The 24,913-nt window shown below is 43.2% G+C and overlaps 1 protein-coding gene across 5 annotated transcripts in view; it reads left to right on the plus strand.

Annotated features, from left to right (window-relative positions):
* Positions 1-7,768: 7,768 nt before the first annotated feature.
* Positions 7,769-24,913, plus strand: part of MORC2 (MORC family CW-type zinc finger 2) — a 45,984-nt gene continuing 28,839 nt past the window's right edge. For 4 of the 5 annotated variants that reach the window (XR_010885881.1, XM_067306838.1, XM_067306839.1 and 1 more), the window contains exons 1-8: positions 7,769-7,868; positions 13,457-13,510; positions 14,890-14,924; positions 15,476-15,544; positions 19,396-19,486; positions 21,131-21,239; positions 23,435-23,594; positions 23,677-23,788. Coding sequence is in view for 4 of the 5 variants with exons in the window: in XM_067306838.1 (XP_067162939.1) it covers positions 7,801-7,868; positions 13,457-13,510; positions 14,890-14,924; positions 15,476-15,544; positions 19,396-19,486; positions 21,131-21,239; positions 23,435-23,594; positions 23,677-23,788 (698 nt within the window). In the remaining variant the exon portion in view is untranslated. Of the gene's footprint in view, positions 7,869-13,456; positions 13,511-14,889; positions 14,925-15,475; positions 15,545-19,395; positions 19,491-21,130; positions 21,240-23,434; positions 23,595-23,676; positions 23,789-24,913 lie in introns of those variants that run through there. The other variant, XM_067306840.1, reaches the window with a different exon arrangement.

Raw genomic sequence — 24,913 nt, forward strand, 5'->3', positions numbered from 1 at the left:
CTCAGCATCAGGCATCCTTCATTTACCTTTCAGTCACGTGCATTCCTATTATATCCTGCAAATCAGCAGGCTGTTGTTACAAGACTCTTTCTTTTCTCCCAGTATCAGTTAAAATGTTTCCTGGCCCCAGGGGCCAGAGGGTAAATCGAGCCTAACAGAATGATGAAGAATGGGGAGTTCATTGAGACTATACAGTGGTGCAAAATCTCCAGCTGAAACTGAAATTCTTCAGATGCTCATGCTGTGAAATTTTCTACCCACTCCAGATAAACACAGTGGATACTTCCAGACTGGTCTCTTAGGAGGCAGCAGCACCACAGAACAAAAACTGCTCTGCACTTTGGGTCCTGCTGAAAGCAAAAAAGTAGGCATCTAGTCCCACCAACTACCACATATGATTAAAGACACCATCAGTCCAGGCCTCCTTAACAACTAAACACTATGCCTAGCCTGGTGACCCAGTGAAGGCCATAGCCTCTCAGTGGCAGCATGAACCTGCAGCTGACCCTAAACTCATTAACTGCACCTCAGTAGCAGACTAGGATGGTGAACTTTGAGCTGAGCATGCTTCTCCATGCTGGACAGAGGTCCCACCAATGCACTGCACCCCATTGATTCTGTTCCTGAATTAATTACTTGGCCTCTAGTTCCTGCATCTTTCTCCTTCTTATTTTAGGGACACGCTTGTTCAAAAAGGTATTCGGTTCATGTCTATCAGTTATTGGCACTCCTGGAAGTGCAGGAATAGCCATCCTTCACTTGTCTGTGTGCCCAGAAGCTGGTGTCTGCCCATTCCAACAACCACTGCTTGACAGTCTGACATCAGCTCTGCCACAGGCATGGGAAAAGCAAGAAGGGAACCAGTTCCTTCCTTGCTCAGATGTGAGCCCTGCAAAGGTAAGACTCTGACTGTCTTCAATACAGGCTTGCACCCCTCTCTGCCTGACACATCTCTGGACAATGAAATAGGCACACAGCAGAGCCCTGGGTGCAGGTAAGACATTGCTCCACATTAGGAACTCTACAGCATGCCGGAAACCCTTCCAGCACTAGAAAACCAGTGACACCTTTGCCAAACCAGAGGGAAGGTAAGTCCCTCTACAGACTGTGCTCGGCTTTGGAGAGCCTCAAGGAGGAGCTCATAGGGGCATGCCACAGCCTTTAGACTGCCTGATCCCCACCACCCTTCAGCCTCCTGGTGTTGCTTGAACCCTGAGAACAAGTAGCACATCTTGCAAGGTGACCTTGTTCCTGGCAAGGGTCCCCTCTCTGCACAGCCAATGCAGCTGGAACAGGGAAGCTTGTCTCTCACCCCTTAACTGTCCAATCCTGTTCCCACAAACAATCTTCTCATCTTCCACTTTCTCAGTGGAAAAGACTGTCAGATCAAGAGCTATTTTTGAGGATTAACCAAGGATAAATTCTCTTTTCTCCCCCTTGCTATTACAGAGCTTGGATTAAGGCCCCAGTTACATGTAAACAGACTGTAGAGTGGAGGGAAGGCCTTGTCATGTCCAGAGCATGAATTGTGTAGTCGGCAAAGCAGCAAATCTCTGAAAGTGGGGGAAGGAAGTTCTGTCTTAAAGCAAAATATTTAGATTCTGGGGAATATTGGCCAATTACAATATTTTTCTTCAAATAAAACATTTGTAAGAACACAGAAATAAATATTTGAGAATGTAATATACCAAAGCCCTGAGTCATTTCTGATGCAAAAGTTTTCTCCCATTTTTCAAGCAGCTTCCCCATTTAGGGTTTGGAATTGGGATGACTTCTGGTGGCACTGAGGTGCAATGACAGGTCCTGTGGCACGTATCCCTGCTGCATGGAAATGCTGTAGCTTCTTCTGGCAAGGGGCATCTTCTAGTTTGAGCTGAATGCCTAGGTATGCCAAGGAGACACAGTTCTGTGAGTGAAGGAAATTGCCTATAACATAGATCATGCACAGATGGGCAGAGCCAGAGGTGCACCCAGCTAACCCTTCTCAGCTGTTTAGCATGGCCCATAGATTGCTACTGAGTCTTTAAGGACAGAGACAGGGGAAAGGAATAAGGTAATTCAACTGTTATCATCATAGTTCCTCTCCCTGCAGCACTGCCAGGTGTGCTCCAGTGATGACCAGTTCAGAGTACACTTATGGGCCTAAGGAGGCACCACATACTGCAGCTTCCATGGGTGCAAATGTAGGGGGAAAAAAGAGAAAAGGCTTTCTCTTCTCTTCCTCTTCTTTTCTCACATCTTCTTTTCCTCTCTGCTGCTGGCACTGCTCTGTTTCATAAGTCCAGCATGCCTGCAAGCTCAGCTTCAGATCCTTCTTGATGTAGAGTTTAGCGCCTTTCCCTGCAGGACAGGTGATACCATGCCACGCACAGTCCCTGGGCCTATTTGCCACAGGGTCTGAATACTGTGTCTTGTCAGAGCAAACTTTGCCTTCTTCTTTCACTGTGCACAGCTGATTTCCTGCTTTCTGGGAGTTGTGATGACTGTGAAAATGATGCACAAGGTTCTCACAGTTACACATATTATCATTATTATCTGCATGCACGGTGCTTGGCCTTGCATGGGACACAAAATACCCTCATTTCTGATCAGCTTCCAGTCTCAACTGATAGAATGTAGAGACTGAGGCCAAGCAGGAAACAAGTTAAAGATGATGTATGGCACAAAGGGTACCAGGCAGAAGACAAAAAGAGAATGCTCAGAGATAGGTAAGAAGACAAAAAGACTGGTAAGGGTTCAAGGGAAAAGAAAAGAAATCGGGAAGACAGGGAGGAGAAAGCTATTGACCTCTCCCAGCAGTTAACTGGCCAGCTTATAAAATGAAGACCTCTCTGCTACAGCCTAGGGAAAATAAGAGCTATGCAGAACAACAGACCGTATGATCAGAGAACATCTCTCTCCAGGAAATACATTTCATATATTGCTCTTCAAAAAGAAGTTAGTGTAAAAACAAAGGGATTGGACATGTGCAGGTGGTGTCTCAGCTTGCTGAAATGAGCTCCCAAGATTGGCTGGGGCTGTGATGAGATTTACTGCCTTAATTAAAAAAGGCACTTCCAGCAGTAGCTCTTGGAAAAAAGGCCTATAGGCAGTTTACCCTGGGAGGTGGGAGAAGAGGGCATTTCTTGATGTTCCTCAAGTCATTTCTTACTAAAGACTCTGCAGGCTGATATGGATACATATGAGGTTCCTTAGAAGGTTCTTTCTGAGATTCAGATGAACCGAGATGATAATTCAAGCCACATTTACTGCAGACATTGTTAGGGAGATTGCTCAGTCTGTCCTCCACCCAACCAAGGTGTAGAACTGCTAGCATTAGGGAGAGCACCCCCATCCCCCTCACTGCAGAAGCAAGGAAGACCCACTGGTATGGTCAGAACAGATTTACTGTCCTGCTCCTGGCTGCACTGATGAGGCACTCCCCAAGCATCCCCGACCACGTGGTTTGCTTTGCCTTATAGTTCCTTTTCCCCTTCCCATTTAAACAACTCACCCCCATTTTTCTCTTTCCCCATAGGCCCAAGTTTTGCTGATTTTACAGTCTTATTCAGTAATTGCAGCCTTGGTCAGCGATCCCATTAAGCCAGCACCCGCTCTCACTACCCTCAGGCACTCTCCATCCAAGGGACATCTGACACTCCCCTCTCACCCCTTTTGTCTGGTTGCTTCTCCCTTTATTAGGTTAGCCCCAGGTCAGGGTTGGCCAGCCACTTTTGCATGTCCATTGTCTGCTCTGTCTGGCAGTTTCTCACACTGTTACCCCCTCAGTATAACCTCAGGCCAGGGCTGGCCATCTGCCTGCACCTTCACAGAAATGTCATTAATGCTGGTATTCTCCTATACATTTCAACTGCTGTCCTGGCTGCTGCAGCATCTGAGCTGATTTTGATGTATTGAGCAAGCATGGTGACATCTCCATACTTCCTGCAAATTAGACACTGATGGTATTACAGGGCTGCTGAGGTCACACTACCACACGGGAGATCCAACTGTGTTGGCAAAACCTTTCCTAAGCCATGACTGCTTTCTCTTAATGACAGTAACTTTGTCTGGAAGAAAGATCTGAGCAACAAGAACAAATAACTTCAGGGTGAAGTTGCTGGGGAAAAAAAAGCCATGCCCCACAGCTTTGTTTTCCTTTGACTCCTGATGCTACATTCTGCTTGCTGGTACGGTGTTCTTGTGCCTCACACCACCTCTCGCTTCATGCTTGTAATTCTCATCATACTCACTGGCTTCGCATTAACCTTCACACAGTTACATGCCAGAGAAGATGCTGTGTCTCCATACAACTCCTTCAGTCCTCTCTCCCACCAATGCAGCTGAACCCACTTTGTGTCTTCAGTGATGTCAACTTCATACAATGCAGAAGGGCAGTTTGGGGTTCCGATGTACATTTTACTTTGATTTCAAGCTATGAGAACAATAGCAGTAGGACAGAGCTTGCCAAACCTTGTCTGCCTACATCTAAAGTTAGGGGGGATGAATGCCTTCAGAGGTGACAAAGGACATTTCACACATTGCAATATTCTCAGCACACAGAATGGTAGTTATCTATTGACAGTCATCACTGAGAGATGTTTTAATGAGAAGAACCTGTAGAGCCTCCCCAAACATATTCTGTATCAGATGTGGTCATGTGGCTGTTCAACTCTTCATTCACAGCACAGCTCGGTCTAGTTGGATGCTATTTCTAAGTGCAACTAACACTTGAGGTTTCACTGAACTTTTCACTACACAATCATGTTTTCAGTTGCTTATAAGTTTGCCAAATTGAAATCACTTGAACTGTCCATATTAGGCATGTCTGTCAGGGTGATTTTAAATGACAATTTAAATCAAATGAAAAACCACAGGTTACATAGTCCACACATTTCAAATAACGAGATAGGGAAAAATATCTTTATTTACTCATGAACAAAAGAAATTCCACTTATTAGTCACTTTGTTAAGAAGCCTGCGTACCTTTTCATTTTGGTAAAGGCCACTAAATATTTCCAGTAATCACAACTTGGAAAGAGGGAAGCCTCAGACTCAGGATGGGGGAGCCTGACAGGTATCGTACTGGAGAGTCCTCACTGTCCAATAGTTCTGCTGAACGCTTCCCGTTTCTCACTTCAGGATGTCTCCCTGCTCTCGTCTATTCCTCCCCTTTCCATTCTTCTGCCAACTATCTCTATTTACAAACTCATTTCTGACAGCCAGTGTCTCACTGATAATAGTACCTAGTATTTTCCAAATTGGGTGAACAAAATCACACATTTAAATCAGTGGTGTGACTTTTCTGGGAGATAAGCAAGAGAGAGAATGACATTTGGCACTATGGAAAAGGTCTTTGGACTTTTCTTTCAGTGCTTTGATACATACTGAGGTACTTATATTCGAATATTTTGGTCGGCATATCTCATATGAGCAGTTCACTGACTGCTCATTAAGTCAGACTGTTCCAAAGAAAAGACATGCAGAGACTAGATCTCTCAACACAGGAGAAAAAGACAATACTGCCATGAAGAGAGGTTTCACACCACGTTTCATTTGAATTAGTCAACAAATTGCTCTGCTACCTGACATGAATGATGGAACAACTGGGTAGACATGTGACGAGCGAGTGACAACATGCCTATGAATAAAAGGAACAGGTCTACCCCAGGCCACATATGGCAGAACTCCTTGCTAGAAAGAACTAGGAAGAAAAACACTTGCTTTTTCTAAATTCTTGATTTCATGGCTTGCATCCAAACAGATCCTGAGATTCAACTCATGCCCTGGAAAAGGCAGAATGATTTGATGAATAATGCAGCTCCTTTCTATGAGTAAGTAAGACAGGCAGGCTCTATTTAAAGAAGAATACTTTATGCTGTACTGAGGGAGTTGCATACTACATAAGATCAAGATGTCCAAACCCAGCTCTGTGTAAGAAACTCAGCTACAGGTTAAAGAAGAGCAGCAAGGCTTGTCTCAAGCACCATAAATGTACAGGCTGGACAAGTTCACCATTCTGTAAGTCACTTATCAGGATGGTTATATGCACCATAGCAAAGTTTGTTGTCTCCCACTGCAACAAGGGCCTCTCAAGAATGATTCTATTGCCTATGGTATTTTATTTTATACCACATCTGTGGAAGAGACAAAGTAATGGAAGAAGCTAGACTCATTCTATCTGTTCATGTAGGATGGCTGCAAAGAACCACTCACCGAATAGGAGCTCACGAAACCAGTGCTGATGGCACCTCAGTTTCTGCACAGACTGAATTCCTTCAAATTTTGGATCTTTAGCTCAGATTATTATCTGAGACACAGGAAAAGCAGCCATCCTGTTTTAAAGTCCATTTCAGAAGGAGAATCTGATATGCTTTTCCAATGGGCAATTCAAGTATTAGCAAAATAATTCTGGCCTTTGCGATTCCTGTATTCTGCCTGTGGTTCAGAGGGGGACAAGATTTACGCAGCCTGCAAGAAGGATAGCCCAACTTTCCTCAATCACTTTGAAATTCAAGATGAATCAAAGGCACAGAAATCAGATAAGAGCGTTTATGACTTTACGTTCCCTCTCTATTAATCTATTTTAGCAAACATGAACACATTCATCAGCTTTTCCTCAACGATTTCACAGGGCCTTCATCAACAACAGGAGCTGCCAGCTGCAGGAAAGTTAAACAGCAGTTGAAGTCTAAATGCAACTATTTTGTAGGCCAGAAGCTGATAGTCTCCAGGCTGGATCTCGACTGTAGAATGACTCCATTCAGCTGCGTAGCCGCGCTCGAGGGATCACTGCCGCAGCCCCGCGCGCAGCCCACACGACCGGGCAGACACGGGCTCCTCGGGGGCTTGCTGCACCACCCTCGTGCTGCGGTCAGGCCGCACGCCGGGCGCCGCGGCCATGTCAGCGCTACAGAGCGACAAGCGAAGGAGAAGCCTCTCTTGGCCTGCGCTGATGTTTGCGCCCGAGATTTATCACCAACTTAAAATTCGATGAGCTCGGCTCGCTGCAGCTATCTTCGCTAGCAGGTGAGACGCCACCGCGCTGCTTTGCTGCGGAAGAGAAGCACGGGGCGGGCGCAGGGCGGGGGCCGCCTGCTCCCCACCGGGCCCGGCCGCTGCCACGGGGCTGCCGGGATGTTTTTCCCCCATTTGGATAGAGCGGTGGCAAAACGCCACGCGGGCTCAGCATCGCTCCTGGGCCGGGGCCGGCCGCTACCCCCACCCGCGCGCGGCAGCGGCGACATCAGACCAGATCGGACCGGATCGGACCGGATCAGACCGGACCTCCCCGCGGGAGGGGTGCACGCCTCCCCCGCTCCCGGCCCCCTCCCGCCAGGCCGATTCCCGGGCGCGGCCGCCACAGGCCCCGGCCCCGCCCGCGCCTCCCGGGGGGGGGAGGGGGGGAAGGGGCTGCGCGCGCCGCCCGCCGCACTCACCCGCCGCCGCCCGCGCCCCTCGCCCGCCGAGCACGCCCGTCACGCGGCGCGCTGAGGCCGCGCCGGCCCCCGCCATGGCTCCCTCGTCACGCGCCGCGCCCTGCCCAATGGGCGGCGGGCGCGCAGGCCCCGCCCCGCGGGGCGGGGGCGGCCGGCGGGCGGGGGCGGCGGGGCGCGCGAGCGCGGCGCAGACAAAGCGGGGCCCGGCAGGGGCGGGGGCGCCGCCGGCAGCCGCAGCCCGGGGGGCGCGGCGCGGCGCGGCGCGGCGCATGGCGTTGGCCTCCCGCCGGGGGCGGTGACCGGCCGCCGCCGCGCGGGGGGGGGAGCTGGGCGGGCGGGGAGCTCTCGAGGGCGCACGCGGAGCGCGGTGGCCGCCGCCGCCATGGCCTTTGCTAATTACAGCAGCCTGAACCGGGCGCAGCTCACCTTCGAGTACCTGCACACGAACTCGTGAGTACCGGGCCGCGCCGCCGGCCGCCCGCCCGCCTCGCGCGGGGCCGCGGCGGCGCCGGGCACGTCCACAGCGGGGGGCGGCGCCGCCGCGGCCTGCGCTGCCGCCCGGCGCCTCCCGCTGGGCAGGGCCGCGCCCGGCGAGGCGAGGTGCCGCGGGGCCGCGCCGGGCCGCGCCGCCGGCAGGTGAGTATGGAGCCGCCTCCCGCCGGGGCCTCGGAACCTCCCGGCGGCCTGCGCTGGCTCCGCCGTCAGGGCCCGCCGCGGCCCAGCTGCCCCCGAAGCAGGGCTGTGCGGGGGCTCTGGGCGGCCCGGCAAGGCCCAGGCCCGGCCCCGGCAGGCGCCGCGGGGCGGGGAAGGGGCGCAGCCGCTAGCTCCACGCCTGCCTTCGGCTGCACCGCTCCCTGGGAAGCCCTCGTGCTTCAGCCGGCCGTGATGGCCGCCCTCCTTCCACGGCATCCCGGGTCACTCGTGCCCCCGTATCTTGTGTGAGCGTGCCTTGAGCCAGAGCATTAACTTCTGCTGCTGGTCAGTTTTGGAAGCTGCTGTCGGTGCTGCGTGACACCAGAATCCATCAAAACGGGATCTCCTCAGAAGAGATGAAGTTTCGGCTGCTTTAGACGGGGTTACTTCGAAATGCACGTCTAGGCTGTGGAAGTGCCACCAGGAAGCGCTGCTTAGCCAAGTTAAGCACCCGCCTGAGACCTGCCTATTACAAATGACCTTTCTACCTGCCATATACAAAAGAGTTTAAGAAAGGAGCCTCTTCATACAGAACAGCACCCTGAAGGAACAGCATGAACCATGTTTGATGTCTCTTCGTTTCCATCAACTGGGGAGCAGCGACTGGCATGAGATTCTCCTTAATGCTTTGTAGAAGATTTGGCCCTTACTTTCATCATGAATAGAAGAAGAAAAAGCACTGGCTTTTCCCCCCCCCCCCCACATATGATTTCTTTTGTACAAAGGCAAGCTTAGAATGAGGGACCTCAGTGGCCTGCAGCAGGCTAAAGGCTTCAGATAGACAGAGCAGTGTACAACTTAATTTCCAAGTAGATCTGACAGTGTTTTTGTTGGCAGTGCAAAGTGTGGCTGCAAGAGCCACTAGTCTGCCAAATCTCATATTGTTACTTATGTCAAGAGCATTATACTCAGTCTCTTTCCACCATGAGGAAAGCCAAGTTTTTACACAAGAAAAGAAAGATAATAACAGCCTGGTGTCACCTATGGGTCTGTTATCCTGTGGCTTCACTCCCTGGTTTGGCCTGTAGCAGTTGCATACGAAGGCGCAGGCTGGTGTCTGAAGATAATGGGCGATACTGAGTCGCTGGTACTATCCCTAACTTGCTAAAATGTTCCTGTCCAGATGTGCAAAGCAAACACTCTTATGGATTGAAAAAACAACTGTATGGCAAAACTCTGTCGAAAGATTGCGTGTGTCTGCAGACCACTGGAATTCTGACTGTGCTCGTAAGAAGATAATTAAAGACTGTGCTGCGAAAAATTCTTTCATACCTTTTGTGACTACTGTAGTTGCTTCCCTAAAGTGTTAAAATTACTTTATGCTGCTACCATACTTTTTAGTCATCTTAGGCTGTGGATTTAGCAAAGCATAACTGCATTATAAATTTCTTCGGAAGAGCTGGAAGCTAATAGAGTATGAATAAGCCAGTGCCAGGGCTTTTGATCCACTATGAGTGAAGAGCTTTTTGAGATTACAGGGACCAGTATGTAAGCTTCCCTAAGAACAACAGTGATGGAAAAGAATGGAAACAATGGAGATACTTTTTAAAAGTTTGTGTGACAGGGAGAGAAACAACCACCCCACAGGATTTCTGATACTGGAGATGCTTGTTTTTTTCAGACAATGTTCTCTTGCAATGGTACGCTGAGGAAAGTAGTACCATCTCAGTCAGATTTCACTTCAATAATAAAGGTGTTCTTGCAGTCATGGAGTTAAAGTTCTTTAAGTTGTAATTAATCATCAGTCATCTAGCTGTTGAGCTGTGGAATGAAGCCCTGATTTATTTTTGCTCCACATTTAGGCTTTCTCAAAGCAAAGAAAAGTTTTAATGTATTCAACACTGACTAAAATCCGAAGTGCTTTTCAGAAGTCAGTTTACATGGTCCCTGAACTTCAGGACTTGCAGCTGATCTTTAGAATAGCTTCTTAATACTTCCATACCAGATGGCAAATTTCAAAGTGTATGCTTAAATGACTTCAATTACTTTTTTTTAATATACCACTGATATTCTTCCAAGTGCTTTTCTGAGACTTCAGTAGTTGAGCTGTGAAAGTCCTTTGAGATCTTACAGTGAAAATATCCATGCATAAGCACATGAAAATTATCGGTGCATTCTTTTTATGGCAGCTTCTCAAAGCTGCCTGCCTGCACAGAGGTTGGCGGTCTTCCTTAAAAATTACATGCTGCTACTTTAAAACACTTCCAAAGCCATTTACTGAGATTAGTACAAGCAATGCATCTGAGCCCAACTGACATGGGTTTTTTTGTATTTTGAGTATTTTTAATGCATAAACAAAGGAACATATTAAAATTTGAGCACCTGAAGTTGTCTTTTAACAGTGGTGCATAGGGAGGAGTTAACTTGTGATTGAACTTAAGGTTCTTTCTGTAATCGGAATTGTCCTGTTAAACACAGCTGGAGTGGAAGAATTTCACTTAAATGGAAAGACTTCAAAGTAACTGAACAGTGACCTTGGGAAATAACGATGATAACTAACTCCTGACTCCCAAACGCTGGCCCAAGCTCTCCCATTTCTTCTGTGGATGTTTTCTGTTCTGGCCCGAAAAGTTAAAGTACAATTATGAGAGAAGAGCTCTTATTTCTGACATGGATGCCAAACCCTCAGCTTAAGTATTTTCCCAGATGTGGCCTCCTTTAGAACAAAAATAAAGTCTTATGTCTTTCATTAGTAATTAGGTACTTGTCTGACTACGTAGGATTAGGAGTCCGACGGGGTTCAAACAGAGGGTGATCCTCTAAGAACTGCTCACGAAATAAGCTTTTTTGGGAGGAGGGGAAGGATATTACTCTCAGTGGATTGTGAAGATGTTTGAAATCAATCATGTTCTCTGGAGTCATCTGACTTGACCTCTTGCAACCAGAACTTGAATAAATACATTGTCAGCATTAGACTTCTACGTTCTGTTTTTCCTTGTTGAGTTTGGACTCCTGCACAGAGCTGTCTTGAATGAAAGATGATAAAAGGAGAAGTTTCCCAGGCCAATCCATCTGTGCCAAGATGAGCTGTCACTGAGGCTACAGAGTTTAATAATGCTCTTTTCTTTTCCCCCCTCATGTTTCATTCCAGCAGTCATATAATCAGTAACGGTTATATTCCAAGTGCTCTGATTGCTTGAGGTTAATATTACCTCTGATGCCAGTCTAGCTCACACTTAAGGATTTCCAGGTTGTGTGCAAGCTCTGGTGGACTCCGTTTTGCCGACAGCTTAGCTCGTGCTTTTGAAACTTACCTTGCATGTAAAATAATCCCAAGTGTTTTTTGGAGGGCTGGGTTGAGGGGGGATTGTCACTGGCTGATCATGATATGTGTTAAGTGTTTCAGGTATCTCTGATAGATAGTAAGGTGAAATCATGGTTTTTGTTTATAACTGAACAGATTAAATCAGGCCAACCACTTCATGCAACTTCTAGTTTGATGTTGACTAGATAATTTGGGACATTTTAGGTTAGGTGTTGAGGTTAATATTTTTATACAATGTATTTGTGGTGTGTTTAAATCTAGTAGTGGTAAATAGCTGGACTTGATTTCTCTTGCTTTTAGCAAGGTGTTACTTTGCCTATGTCAGCACAAGGGATTCCAGTTTTGGTAGCTGTTCAAGTTGAGTATTGTGCCATGCTACGTAGAAATAACTTGATTTTGTTCCAGTATCTTTCCGTAGACATTCTTATTCGTATCTTATTTGCATCTTTTCCTTAATTTGAAGCATTCTTTAAATTGTAGAGCAAAAGTTGCTAATGAAGTACAGGCACTGGTGCTAACACATCTTTTTGCTTGCGGCTTTTTCTGACATGCATTACTTTCTAAATAAACTTCTGGGATGTTGAATTATGGAGTTGAATAGGTGTTCCTGAACTAGAGGGAGTGCTTGAGATCTGTGCCCAGGAAATTGTGCACAAATGAAAGAATATCAGCTTTGAGCTTCTGTGAAAGCTTTTCTGGCTCTTCTGATTAGGAAGATGATAGTCTTCAAAACACCGTTCACCCTCAGTCTCTTGCCTCTGCTGTGTCAGCAAGTGGAAGCTTACAGAGATGGAAAGCTCCATGCTCATAATTACAGTGATAACTTTGAAAGTTGACTTGTTGCATTTCAGATGAGAGCTACATTAATGAGTTAGGGTTCATGATGTTGAAGATGGATATGAAAGTTCATTTGGTAATTATTGGCATTGTGGACAGCTGTATGTTTTACATATGGCAAGTACCTTTATATCTGTTCTTCTAAAGCTGAAAGTCTGAATTGAATGACCTTCTATTTCAACTATTGGCCCTTTTGTGAGTAGTAATAGAGGCAAGTTTTATGAGAAGTGGTTTCACACCAGCTGAAGCAGATAGGTAGAACAACAACTTCTGAGCGTTCAGTCCCTTGATAAGTGTTCTGGAGGAGCAGCAAATTCCCTAAAAATTCCCAATTGATCAAATTACTGGATTCAGTAAGAATAACTGTTTCCCCAGATCCTGCAGTTAATATGGGGATGGATGTGGTCCATCTGCATTTGAAATAATTGTTAGATTTTGAATCTATGCCAACAAGTTGGATGTACGATAGGGATCTTGCAATGATGTTGAGGGACAACTTCTTAAATCATTTTATTAGCTCTTTTAGACTTCCATACCATGTATCTCCTTTCAAGGTTAAGGCACATAACTAACGGCTTTTTGATGAGTGTTGCTTATGAAAGATAACATTTAAGAGGCTGGAAACTAACCATAGTTTTTGAGATTGTAGTAAACTGGGATCAATGAATGTAGCCTTGAGTTTGGAAAATGATGTGATACAGTGGTAACAGAAGATTATCTTTGTGGATTAGGAATGTGTGCAGCTACTGGGGACGTCTCCCAGCTTCAGGAAATTTCAGGAATAGCTTTTGAAATGTGAATATGTTCTTCGGAGAGATGGACCTTGCATGTAATCCTCATCTGTGCATGTTTTACGTATATGCAGTGTTTAGTTGTCACTAAGAGATGTGGCAATATGATGAGTAATTATGGGTTTATATGAATTGTTGACTGGTTCATAGGCTTCCGGTCAATAATTTTCTTAATGCCTGTTAATGAGGCTCTTGTTTACCACAGGGTGTTTCCCAGTCCACAGAGAGTAGCAGGTTAGTTGAATCTAACTGCACACTGGGCAGCCTTTCTGCTGAGGGTCTGCTGCCGGTGGATAGGAAAATACTCATTTCTAGCCTTGGGTCCGTGGCTGGCTATGGTATTACAGATATATAATTCGATTTGTTTAAAATACATTTGAGATTATTGTTTATTTAAAGGTCTTTCTCTCTCAGCATCAAGGTAACTTTGCTATTTCTGTGTTTTGTTTCAGAACTACTCATGAGTTCTTGTTTGGTGCCCTTGCTGAACTTGTAGATAATGCCAGGTATGTCTCCGAGAGTGCTTAATTCCCAAAGTAAATTCAGTTGTAGTGTCCAGAACAAGTCTGTCTTTTGGGGAAATTCTTGAGCAATCTTCACTTCTAGTAAGCTTTAAGAAAAATAAAAAATAAAAAAATTCATTGTAGTTGAGTATGAATGTTTCAGTTGATCCTCTTGCAATACCCAGACCTGCCCCCTAAAAAAAATAGATTCATGACAACCTGAGTTTGAACAAATCATAGAATAATTCAGGTTGGAGGAGGAAAGGTTGGTTAGAAGACACAACATGGATTCAAGGATAAAGTGCAAGTCCAGTTTTTACTTTTTTTTGTTTAAAGGTTTTGGTAAAATAGTAATTACTGGAGTTGGGAATAGAAGATACTTACGTAACCTTGGCTCTTAGTATCAAGGATGGCGATAGGGTGAAAAGAACAAAATCAGAAACGAGGTGTTGAAAATCAGAGGAAGAATAGGTAGAGCAGTTGTGACACCTGAGAGGTCACGCTTGGAAATCACAGGTTTTCTGCCACATTTCTAACGTTTCATTCCAAAATTCAGATTATAGCTACATCCCAAACCTTGCATATTTATCCCTTGAACTTCAAAAAATACTCTGGTTTGACATTATGGAAATATTTTGAGATAATTTTCTGTCAAGTAATGATGATAAAGGAGCCAGAAAGAACCGAAGTTATCTGGGAAGGTGTTTAAATAAAATACTTCTAAACAAACCAGTTTGGAGTCAAGACCAAGGCACATCATGGAAGAGAATAGAACTGCACCCTGCAGACCAGCAAACCAAGGATATGTGTTGGTCTCTGTTGTACTAAAAAGGTTGGGTCTGAGGAGAGGGATTAACTTGATCTAGTGCTGTATGGGCTGCCTTTTCAAACACAGAGGAGGATGCAAAGTTGTATGAAGGCCTTTCTTTACATGATCTCATAACGGCTCAGTTTACTATAGCAATCTTGAATGTATTCAGATGGGGTTTTATGCAGGAGCTTCTAAACTTTTCAGAATCATCCTGATGGAAAAAATGTAGGTAGTGTTTGTTTCATACAGGAGGAAGGTCAGTAAATGTGTGCTTATTTGATGTTTTTTTTCTCAGTATAACTTCTGTTAAATCAAAATGCCAGTGATGTTCACTGTAACTAGTGTTAACTGTGTGTGCAACAACGTTTTATGATGAAGTTTGGATTCAAATAGACAAAAATTAGCAATGTGTTGTCTTTTAACTTGTCTGTTAGTGCTGACTGGCAGCACCTTTGTGGATTTTGATATGTGCAGTCAGTTCCTCTTTGAGATTATTACTTACAAGTGCCTGGCTTTTGGCTTCATTTTTATTTGACATTTGAATGCTGACTGTGTTTTTATTACTTTGTAGAGATGCAGATGCCACAAGAATAGACATTTATACTGGTAGGTCACTCTTGCTGCTTCCTTACATGTCAGCAGTTAAGTCAGTAGTAACAACTCAGATTTAGGCTGCAAAATGTGTGTTTGCACCTGGTAGAATAAGACTACGGGCGTTTAAGTCCATTAGTATTTGTTCTGTGCTCCAGTGTGTGGCCTTCAAAAAGTAGCGCTCTTCGGAATAACTCGGGCACGATATTACAGAGTCACATAGTACTTATATCAGTCTTAAGCTGAGGTCGGATGAACACCAAAATGAATGATTGTTTATACTGGGGGTTAAAGAAGCATGATTTTACAGCACGCTTTGCGGCATGTACTTACAAGTTAAAGTGCAGGAGAAATTCTTAGTCATTCTGTAATAAAAATCTAGTGCCCTTTTTATTGTTCATGGATAATTTGAGTAAAACTGTTGGCTATTGGAGCTTAGCTATATTAGGTTTGGAAAAGTCCTGTTTCTTGTGCTACTCCGGTTACGAAAACTGTTTAATTTGATTCTATTTTATGGAACTTTTAGCTTTTGTACGTGGGAGTATTGACTAGCTTTTCTCTTGCAGAACGACGAGAGGATCTGCGAGGTGGATTCATGCTGTGTTTTCTGGATGATGGAACGGGAATGGATTCAAGTAAGTGACAGGAAGTTACGTTTGCATTTTCAACTGAAGTGCCATGTTATGGCTTAAGCTGAATTGATGACTTGGTTCTGTTGAAAAGGGGGAATTCCATGCAGGGATACATGTTTCTGTCTCTTTGCACTGGCTCTTTTAAGCCTTATCATATATAAAACTAATCATCTCCTCTGTCACAGAAAACTAATCTGACCAAAAAAAAAAAAAAAAAGTAGTATTTTGCTGCATCATAGAGTTGAGTCAGCCTGACTATTCAAATAACATGAATCCCTTTCATGAACAGATTATACGTGTTATCCTGCCTTGTTGCTGTTGAGTCTCATTGGTCTTTTTCCATGCTGGACTTCCTGATTTTGTCTGGCAACTTATAAAAGCAGGAAAGGGTCTAGAGAAGCAATAGGCCACATTTGGGTGCTCTGCCTGATAGCTCCTGATTGTCAGATTGAATGTCAGCTTCTCAACTAAAATAAGTAAAAGTTGTAAGTGATGAGCATTTCTAAAAGTTAGGCATGTGTGTCAAATTACTCACACCAGAATTACATTTAGAACTTGATGCATTGACTCTCTTAATGGTTGTTTGACCTGAAGTTCAAAATACATTTGTACTCAGGCTGCAGTATTTCTGTCTTTGTAGTACAGAGTCATAAGCTCTCAAAAGATCTGAGATTCAGTAATGTCATAGTACAGATTTTTTTTTGAAAAAGCTTAGCATTCCCATAGTGGAACGTTAGAATCGCAGTGCTGGTCCGAAAGTTTGGCTTTTTCATAGGGGACTAAATGAGTCAAAGAGAAAACCACACAGCACGGATCTCATGCCACGCATCTTAGATTGGCATTTCCCATATTGTGAATGGTCCCTGTTGAGGGTACTTAGGCTTGAGAAGTTTTACTTATTGCTTGGGCTCTTAAGGTGCTGCATAAGTTGAATGACTCAAAAGCCAATTGTAGTTTGAAGAAATTTAATAACTGATTTAGAAAGTGATTCGTAATTGTATTCTTAAAGGATTGAAGCAAATAAGTCTTTAACTTGCATTTTATCCCAGTCCTTGGTCCTTAAACTATATCTTGAAGATTGGAAGCTTAAAAGTGCCTTTCATTTTAGTGAATGCAACTAATTAAGTACTAAAGTCTTGGTTACTTTTATTAGCTCCTGTATTTCTTTAAATATTGTCTGTCCAAGGCTTGCTACAGTGAAGAGCAGCTGTTTAAATATTATTGGGATTCTAGCACATTTTTAAGAATGTGTACATGCCGCTGTGTTGATCCATCAATAACTAGCTCTGTTCATTCATTTCCCCCTGAGATAACTGGTTCGTTTCTGTATCTGTTACGGTACCAAAGATTTCAGAGCTTCTCCCCCTTTTCCCCTGTCCCAAGGGAAGCTGGACCTGAAATGATCTTGGATTAGGCTGGTTTTCCCCAGCCCGACTTCCCCTAATTTCTTTGTAATAAAATATTTTGGCTCTGAGATCTTTTTGAGGATGTTGTCATTAATTCTACTGCAAATAGCCCCTCTAATGCAAATCTAGCAGATAAACCTATGGAGAAGGCAAGGAGAGTGAAGTAAAGGACTGTTTTTCATGCTCAGATTGATACCTTCTTTGGTGTACTCTCAACTAGAGAACTTGGAAATAGAGGGTTCTTCTCAAAGAGTGAAAGTGTTCCCCAGGAGAGACAGTCGGGAGACAAACAGCTCTCTCCACCAGCTCTTCATCCCTAGCTGTTTGATGTTTCTTCTTAGGAATGCCTCCTTTTTTTGTCTGAGCCCTTGATTCCTTTTCCCGAGCTTTGAAGCTCAATCTGCCATCTTTAGTGAATTCCTTTGAATTATTTTTTTTCTTGTCTGTTTGGTATAGATCACATCAAACCACTTTCTGTTGCCAGGGAGTTTGTTTTTTAAGTCTAGTAACTGTGAGACACGATAAAACCAAAACAGTGCGACTAAAATAGTCCACTCGCTTTTATTAAGTGAAACTCCCTCTAGAGCCTTACCATGATAAAGCTGGGGGAAAAAAATCACTTGTACGAAAAAGTTTCATTTGTACATTGGTTCTTGACAGTAGGTAAAGATTAAGCCTGTCCCAAAGACAGAAAGCCTGGTGCAGCGAAACTCATTTACTCTTCAGTAGGTCCCTCTTGCAGAGGTCATTTATGTCCCTCTGTCAATAAAAAAGAATGTTTTGGGGCTGTTTTGGGACTGCCAGCATTGAGTGATAAACCATATGTTCACCTTTTCTGAGAGAAAGGAAATGCTTCGGACAAGTGCTCTTTTCCATTTTTAGGCTTTTTCATGCTTTTTAAAAATAATTGTTGATACAGCTTTTCACAAGGACAACAAGTAAAGTCTCTTTAGCTAAAGGACAATGGTAACAGGCTCTTCTTAGAATATCCTCTATTCCCCTGTCTGACCAGACTTATATAAGACTAATACAAGAATAATAAATTAAAAAAAAATCTTCTCTAGATCTCCAGATATGAGATAACCTTCTAATGTTTTCTTTGGCTGGGCTGAAAATACCATAGTAATCTGAAGTCCTGAGAGACTAGGTCAGGGAAGAAATATTCCCATCCAATCAAAAGTTGTTTTTCAAATTCGTTATAGACCTTCGTTATAAACATAGTGAATTAAAATAGCCGGGTGCTTTTAAAGCTGTTCTCTTGTGTTTTCGTCTTGTGATTTGTGGCTTTCCATGTGAATGTCGTTCGAATAGAAAATGACGTTCTAAAGTGCAACTCAGTGATTTCTTATCAGAGCAAGTGTTGCTACTAAACAGCGCATATTATTGGAAAAGCTCCTTGCTGTACTAGTGAACCTGAATAAGCCTCCTGTATGCTTAAATTCAGTTTGTTTGCTGGTTCAACCTCCTGGTAGTTGGTGGGACTAGAATAGTAAGTGATGTTCACAGCTTGCATGTGCATTTGCGGGCTGGGATTGTTGTTAGCCTTCCTGTTTGAAGGAGTGTTCCTGCTAAAGAACTTCGTGTTCCCTTGTCTCGGGAATTGCATTTCATTTTTCCCAGTAAGTTCTGCGGTGAAATGATTGCTATCTGTTGGGGGAAGGGAGGGGAATTGTCTTACAGATGATGTTACGAAGGCTTTATCCTTTAAACAATAGAAAGGCTTGAACTAGAAATGGCAGACCATCAGCTCAAAAGCTGTCACATCCTATCTTTTTGTCCTGTGCTAATAAAATACTCTGTTTACTTGCTGCAGTACTAGTGAGTACTGCCTTTATACCCGTAACTACACAACTGTCAGTACTCCAGGGATCTGTTGGTAAAATTAGCTTTTGTTTTACCAGCGCATTAATTAGCTGTAGCGCTCGGTTCAACTCCACGACAAAAAAGTAGTCAGTTTATCCTGCATTCACGACCTTTTTTTATAGTACTGACTTATGCTATATACTAGCATTTTCAGACCTATCATGTTAGCAGTAGAATCAGAGCTGCACTTGTTCTAGACAATGTTTTTTGGTTTTGGTTTATGAGCACATTTATAATTGTGGTGGACTCAACAGGTGGTGTTGTGTAAATTTTTTGTAAAAAGACATCTTTGTGCACTTCAGATACAAGAATAATACAAAAAAAATCTTATCTAGATCTCCAGATCTTTGTCAGCCTGGTGGCATCTGTATAAAGCCTCTGATAATATGACTGCCATTAAATAATGTAGTTTTTATAGAGCTGTACGGTAGAGCTTCATGATGAGGCTTTGGCTTGGGCTTACAGCCTCTTCCATGGTATATTCTTTCTGTGCTACTCATAATCCTGAATAAATTCATCCAAAAGATGTGTGTGTGTGTATATATTGCAGCAAACTTTGTTTTCGCTTCCTGTCTTTCATTCCAGGTGAAGCTGCCAGCGTGATTCAATTTGGTAAATCAGCCAAGCGATCGCCAGAGTCAACTCAAATTGGGCAGTATGGGAACGGCTTGAAATCGTAGGTATAACAAAAGCCAGCCTCCTGAAATCATGAAGGTTTGAGTTGAGAGAGTAAATGTAATTTTTTCTTGGAGGTACTTATTTTCCAGAATAACACATGCAGATAAAATCAAAATACATATAAAGAGCTACTAGCCTGTTAAGGGATGCTAGATACTGTGTTTTGATAGACATAAACTATATGAACATCATCTTTATTTCTTCAGTGTCAGAGAAGGCTGTCCAAAGCCTGTGGCAGTATTTTTCCATGATATTTAGATGATGCAGAGGTTAAACATCAGAGCTGGAAAAAATTATTAAAGAGCAGGAGGAAAAAAAGCTTAATATGCCTATAGTAGAGCATGGTGGTGATGCAGCATCTCACTAGGAGAGTTTTCTGGTGCAAGTCTTAAACCTTTTCTTTTTTATATCAGAGAATTGCAATGGAGAAGAGGACTGTGGCGAGAAGAATAAGAGGGGTGGGATTAAGTGGCAGAGAAACAGAAGCAGGAAGAAAATCTTAATGGTTGGTGGGGGCTAGCTAAGAAAGAGAGGTCTTTGCTGTAGTAACCTAATGTCTTTAGTAGAGGGCTGCCATAGCAGAGTCCAGTTGGCTGTTTTGGCTTGGGTCTTCTGGTTTGTGCTGCTGGTCTCTTTGTGGCTTGATGATGTATATTCATCCCACTGTGAGAAATCTGTGGAGTTCTGTTGATATGTGGGGGGGGAGAAAATATGGAATTGCGAGATATCAGTCCAGCTGCAGTGCAGGACAGATCCTGCCTATGCACTTCCATGACACATCTGTGGCCATTCTTAATCTTGAGCGAAGGACATCTATGTTCAGCCAGGTAATGTAGACTGAAGCAAATATATGTGAAAGGTGAGGTTTGGTATCAAATTAAGCTAATCTACAGAGAACTAAACTGGCAGAACACTAATCCTTCTTTTGATCCAGTATTAATTTTTTTTTCTGTTACGGTTTGTGAATAATTTCTGGTGTTATTGGAGGAGTTTGGGTGATAGGGTAACAGAGGAAGAGGGGAAGGCACTATTGGGGTTAGGAGAGTTGGGGAGGAAGATGCAACTGTTCCTTTTAGTGACAACTAGCTGTTGAGTTGCTTTAGCTGAAAAGTCAAAGTTTGCCTTTCAAGTTAGACATTAGGAAATAAATTCTGTCTCCCTCAAACTAGTTTGCTGATATTCATTCTGTGTACAGTGAAATAAACTGCATATTCACTTTCTCAATGCACTTGTGTTTGTACTGATATATTGGAAGGCTATTATCACATCTTACCATAGTTGTCTTTTTTTAGATTAAAAAAAAACCATTCTTTTGAACTTACCTCATAGTTTGAGTCTTTATACTTCTGTATCTTTTCGTTATGAGTAGTGTTAAATGTTTTAGGGAACGATTTTACAGAACTCTTGATCGTATGAAAATGTCTGGATTTTAGATGCCCTTTTGTAAGGAACAAGTTGTTTAGGGCAAAATGATACTTGCTTTTTCTGTCTCATCTGATTTTAACATTTCATAACTGAACATAATGGGAGGAAACCATGGGTACCTCAGTCTTCGTAGTGTACGTCAAAGAAACAAACCCTAAAACACCTTCTAAATAGTGTTGTGCATCAGATGTAACATTAGTCTGAAATTTGTCTCTAGGGGTTCCATGCGGATTGGGAAGGATTTTATCCTGTTCACAAAGAAGGACAACACCATGACTTGCCTCTTCCTGTCACGGACATTTCATGAGGAAGAAGGCATTGATGAGGTTTGCACATACTTTGTTGTAATGAGAGAAAATGGTGAACGCTCCCTCATCTGAACTTCTCTCAGCTCTCAGAGAAGAGTGTGTCAACGTTGGTTTCAACTGTGGTGTTACATGTATGGTTTTCTCTTGGTGATACACTTGTATGGGGTACGCAAAGTCGTGAAAGACTTTTGCCTTTTGATTTTAGTTCTGTTTGAAAGGTCTCTCTAAACTACTGCAAGTTTGTAGGGCTTGCTGTAATGACTTAATGTTGCTCATCCTGAGTTCAGGACGTGTCAAGACTTCTTGCATTCTCCTCCTCCGACAAAGTTTGTTTTGAGATGTATTTAAATGTATTGTTTCAGTTTGAATTTCTCTAGAGAACCAAAGGTGGTGGTTGAAGTTACTACCCATAGGTCTGAAATTCCCTACATGTCTATTCTTTCACATCTTTTCAGACATTGTTGTGCTGTATCCAAACTCTGAACATGAAAGTATTTTTGTGCTTAAGCATGAGAATTTTGCAGGCACAGCTAATAATTAAAAGTCTTGAATTTACGCTGGGTTAGTGTCCAACAAAAGCATTTGCCATTGTGATGGTGGAAAAAACTCTACAAAGGAACTGTTGAGGGAGAGGTATTAGTGGCCAGCTAATGGCTGAAACAAGTTGGGAACAGTGATGTAGATCCCATAATGGTTCTGGAACCAGAAATTATGGCTCAGCCCGGATCTTAAAAGAAGGAGGAGACTCATTCTCCTTGTTCAGCTACTACAATATCTAATTCTGTCTCTTTGTTTGTTTGTTTGTTTGTTTGTTCCAAGCTACAGAAAACACCAAAAACCTTTTTAAAAACCTATGCAAATTATAAAAAGAGCAAAATCAGGACAAATATGAGTGGAGGATACATGAGTTCAGGAGAACAGTTAAGCATAGAGGTTGATGTTTGAAGAAGCAAAGTTTGTGGGTTTTTTTCTAGTATTATGAAAGTTGTTACAAGAGGGAAAAAGACATAGTTGAGTGTGTGAGCAGCCAAATAGGGTCGTGACAGTGATTAATTTGGGAGTTCTTGTACTGAAGCAATACCAAAATCTACTTCTGCTTTCCTCTCTCTGTTAAGGTGATACTCCGCAGGGTAATAACAACACAGATAATGCTCTCCTGCTGCTTGGTCTTCCTCTGTGCTTCATTCTGCATTCTTACTATTCTGTGAACATCATAGCTGTTTAAGCTACACCATCTTCATGAAGTTTAATATAGAGTTTTAGTCTACATTTGTTCTTGGTGACTTTGTAGTCTCTTTAAGGCCTTTTAAGAGAAAATTGTGCAGCTGTAATTCTGTCCTGATATTTTGAAGAGCCACGCTGTTGGAGAGGCTGGGCATGAGAACTCGAGGATTTCCAGTAATTAAGCATTTCACTGACAAGGGTGACTGTGAGCAAAACTACTGCTTTTTGTTCACATAGCATACCTGAATCGAGTTGGTAATGATGAGTACAGTTCCTGTGATTTGTTTCTAGCTCCAAAAAAAAAAAAATCAATAATTAGTCATCTGCTCAGCTTGAGGAAAAAGACTGAATGAACTATGGAGACCCAAACTTAAAAAAAAACAAACAAAAATACGCCAGAAATCTTTGTGCTGCATAGCTGAATCATGACACTGGGTTTATCGATAAAGGAATAGGAAGCTTGTCCTTGCTGAACTTATTTGAATATATGGAGAAGTCAGAATTCCATCAGTTTGTCCTATCTCACCTGTATGAGAGTTACAGTAGCATTTTTAAATCTTTGAAAGATATTAAGGTGGAAACCTAGTCCTTGTAGCTGAGGGAAGCACAGCTTTAGCTGGTGTAAACTGGCTTAATTTCACAGACTTGGAGAGAATTAAAGCAGCTGAGTCCCTGGCTAACCAAGGTGATGTGGAGAATTATCAAATTCCATTTAGAACCAATTTTTGTAGGGATTAGATGCTGTTTAGGGTCAATAGCATACAGATACAGTTTATCTAAGACTAGATGTTGTAGAAAGGTAACTGAGAGGTTGGAAAAGAAGGATCCTTGAGCATTTTACAAACATGCAAACCACTGAAAAATTAGGAAAGACACTTGCAATACCTAAGGGGCCATCAGAAGGAATATGTTCATTTAGACATGAGCCACAGAGGTGGCTGACTCAGGTAGGTAAGTCTAAATTGCTCTTGTTATAATCTGATCTGCAGGTCATTGTCCCCTTGCCCACCTGGAACACACAGAGCGGAGAGCCTGTGACTGACAACGTGGAGAAGTTTGCTATTGAGACTGAGCTAATTTACAAGTATTCCCCTTTCAAATCAGAACAGGAAGTGATGGAGCAGTTTAACAAGATCCATGGAGAAAAAGGTAAGAATGTGTGGTGCTTTTCATGGGCAAAGGATTTGACTGTTGGATGGGGCTCACCTGATAAACTTTATTGCTTGCTCAGGCACCCTGGTGATCATCTTTAACCTCAAACTAATGGATAATGGAGAGCCAGAGCTGGATGTGACTTCTGACCTCCGAGATATTCAGATGGCAGAAACACCCCCAGAGGGAACGTAAGTAGAGCTGATATTACAGGTGTTGGGATTCTGATCAAATTATATTTAGGGTTTGCTGGGTAGATCATGTTTGCTTATGTTTTTTAGAAGCTTCTTTTTCTGGGTGTGAATTGGAGAATTTAGAAGTTCTTTATTTTTTGGAATTCATGGTTGTAAACAGCTCACGGACATTATGGTTGTGCTCTTGGTGGGAATTTCTGCATTGGCTTGTCTCAGCCTAGTCAAAGCAGCAAACACAATGCCCTTCTTTAGCTATTGTAAAACAGAGGGAGGGGAGCCCTAAGCTACAGAACTAATTTTCTAGACTCATCAAAGAAGCATGTGCCAGAATGACAGCCTGTTGTGGGTCTGTCCCCTTCTTTAACCACAAAACAGAACATCAGTTTAATGCAGGTGACAAAATCTGAGATGCTGTGCAGGTCAAGTTCAGTGAATGAATGGCACTGTTGAATACAGGTGTTATGTCCAGTCGAGTGTATTAACTCCTTTTCGGAGCACAAATAGCTCCTTGACTTTCTTTGAGAGGAGGGAGAAGGATGTGCTCAGAGGGGAGCCAGAGGAGCAGAGGACTCTGTTTAGGCAGAGCTGAGTGTTTGCTTAGCTCATCAGGGAAGAATTCTGGTATGAGCCTTCTGGAAACTTTGTTCACTTGCAGCCTGAAAAGAAAAGGAAAAACTGGGCTAAACCAACCAAATGATTAATTAAATCCCAGAGCTCCATTTGGCCTACTTAGAGAAATTTACCTTTTTTTGTGCGATTACGTGCTCTTTCCTTAAATTGCTTCTTTCCTACAGAAATAGTTTCAAACGCCATATACCTACCTATTTCTGTGTGTAATGGCTTGATGTTATTGAGTACAAAGGTGCAACTAACTCCTTGGGGACCTTTGGGGATCAAATGTGCTTCTCAGTTTCTTTAAGGCACGCTGGTGAGTTCTTATGATCACCGCTGATAACTAGAAGGAGCTCCTTCCCCCTGACCTTGTGATGCTATTTCTGTGTTTGATCTGTGCAATTTCTGTTGGAGCACACTCTTACCCTTCAGTTAGTCACGAGAATGTGCTAGGAAGCTGGCACTTATTTAGTGCTAAGTGGTTCAGTTTATAGATTTGACATGCTATTT

The sequence above is a fragment of the Apteryx mantelli genome, chromosome 17 (genome assembly GCF_036417845.1).
Source record: "Apteryx mantelli isolate bAptMan1 chromosome 17, bAptMan1.hap1, whole genome shotgun sequence".
In the NCBI taxonomy this organism is placed as follows: domain Eukaryota; kingdom Metazoa; phylum Chordata; class Aves; order Apterygiformes; family Apterygidae; genus Apteryx; species Apteryx mantelli.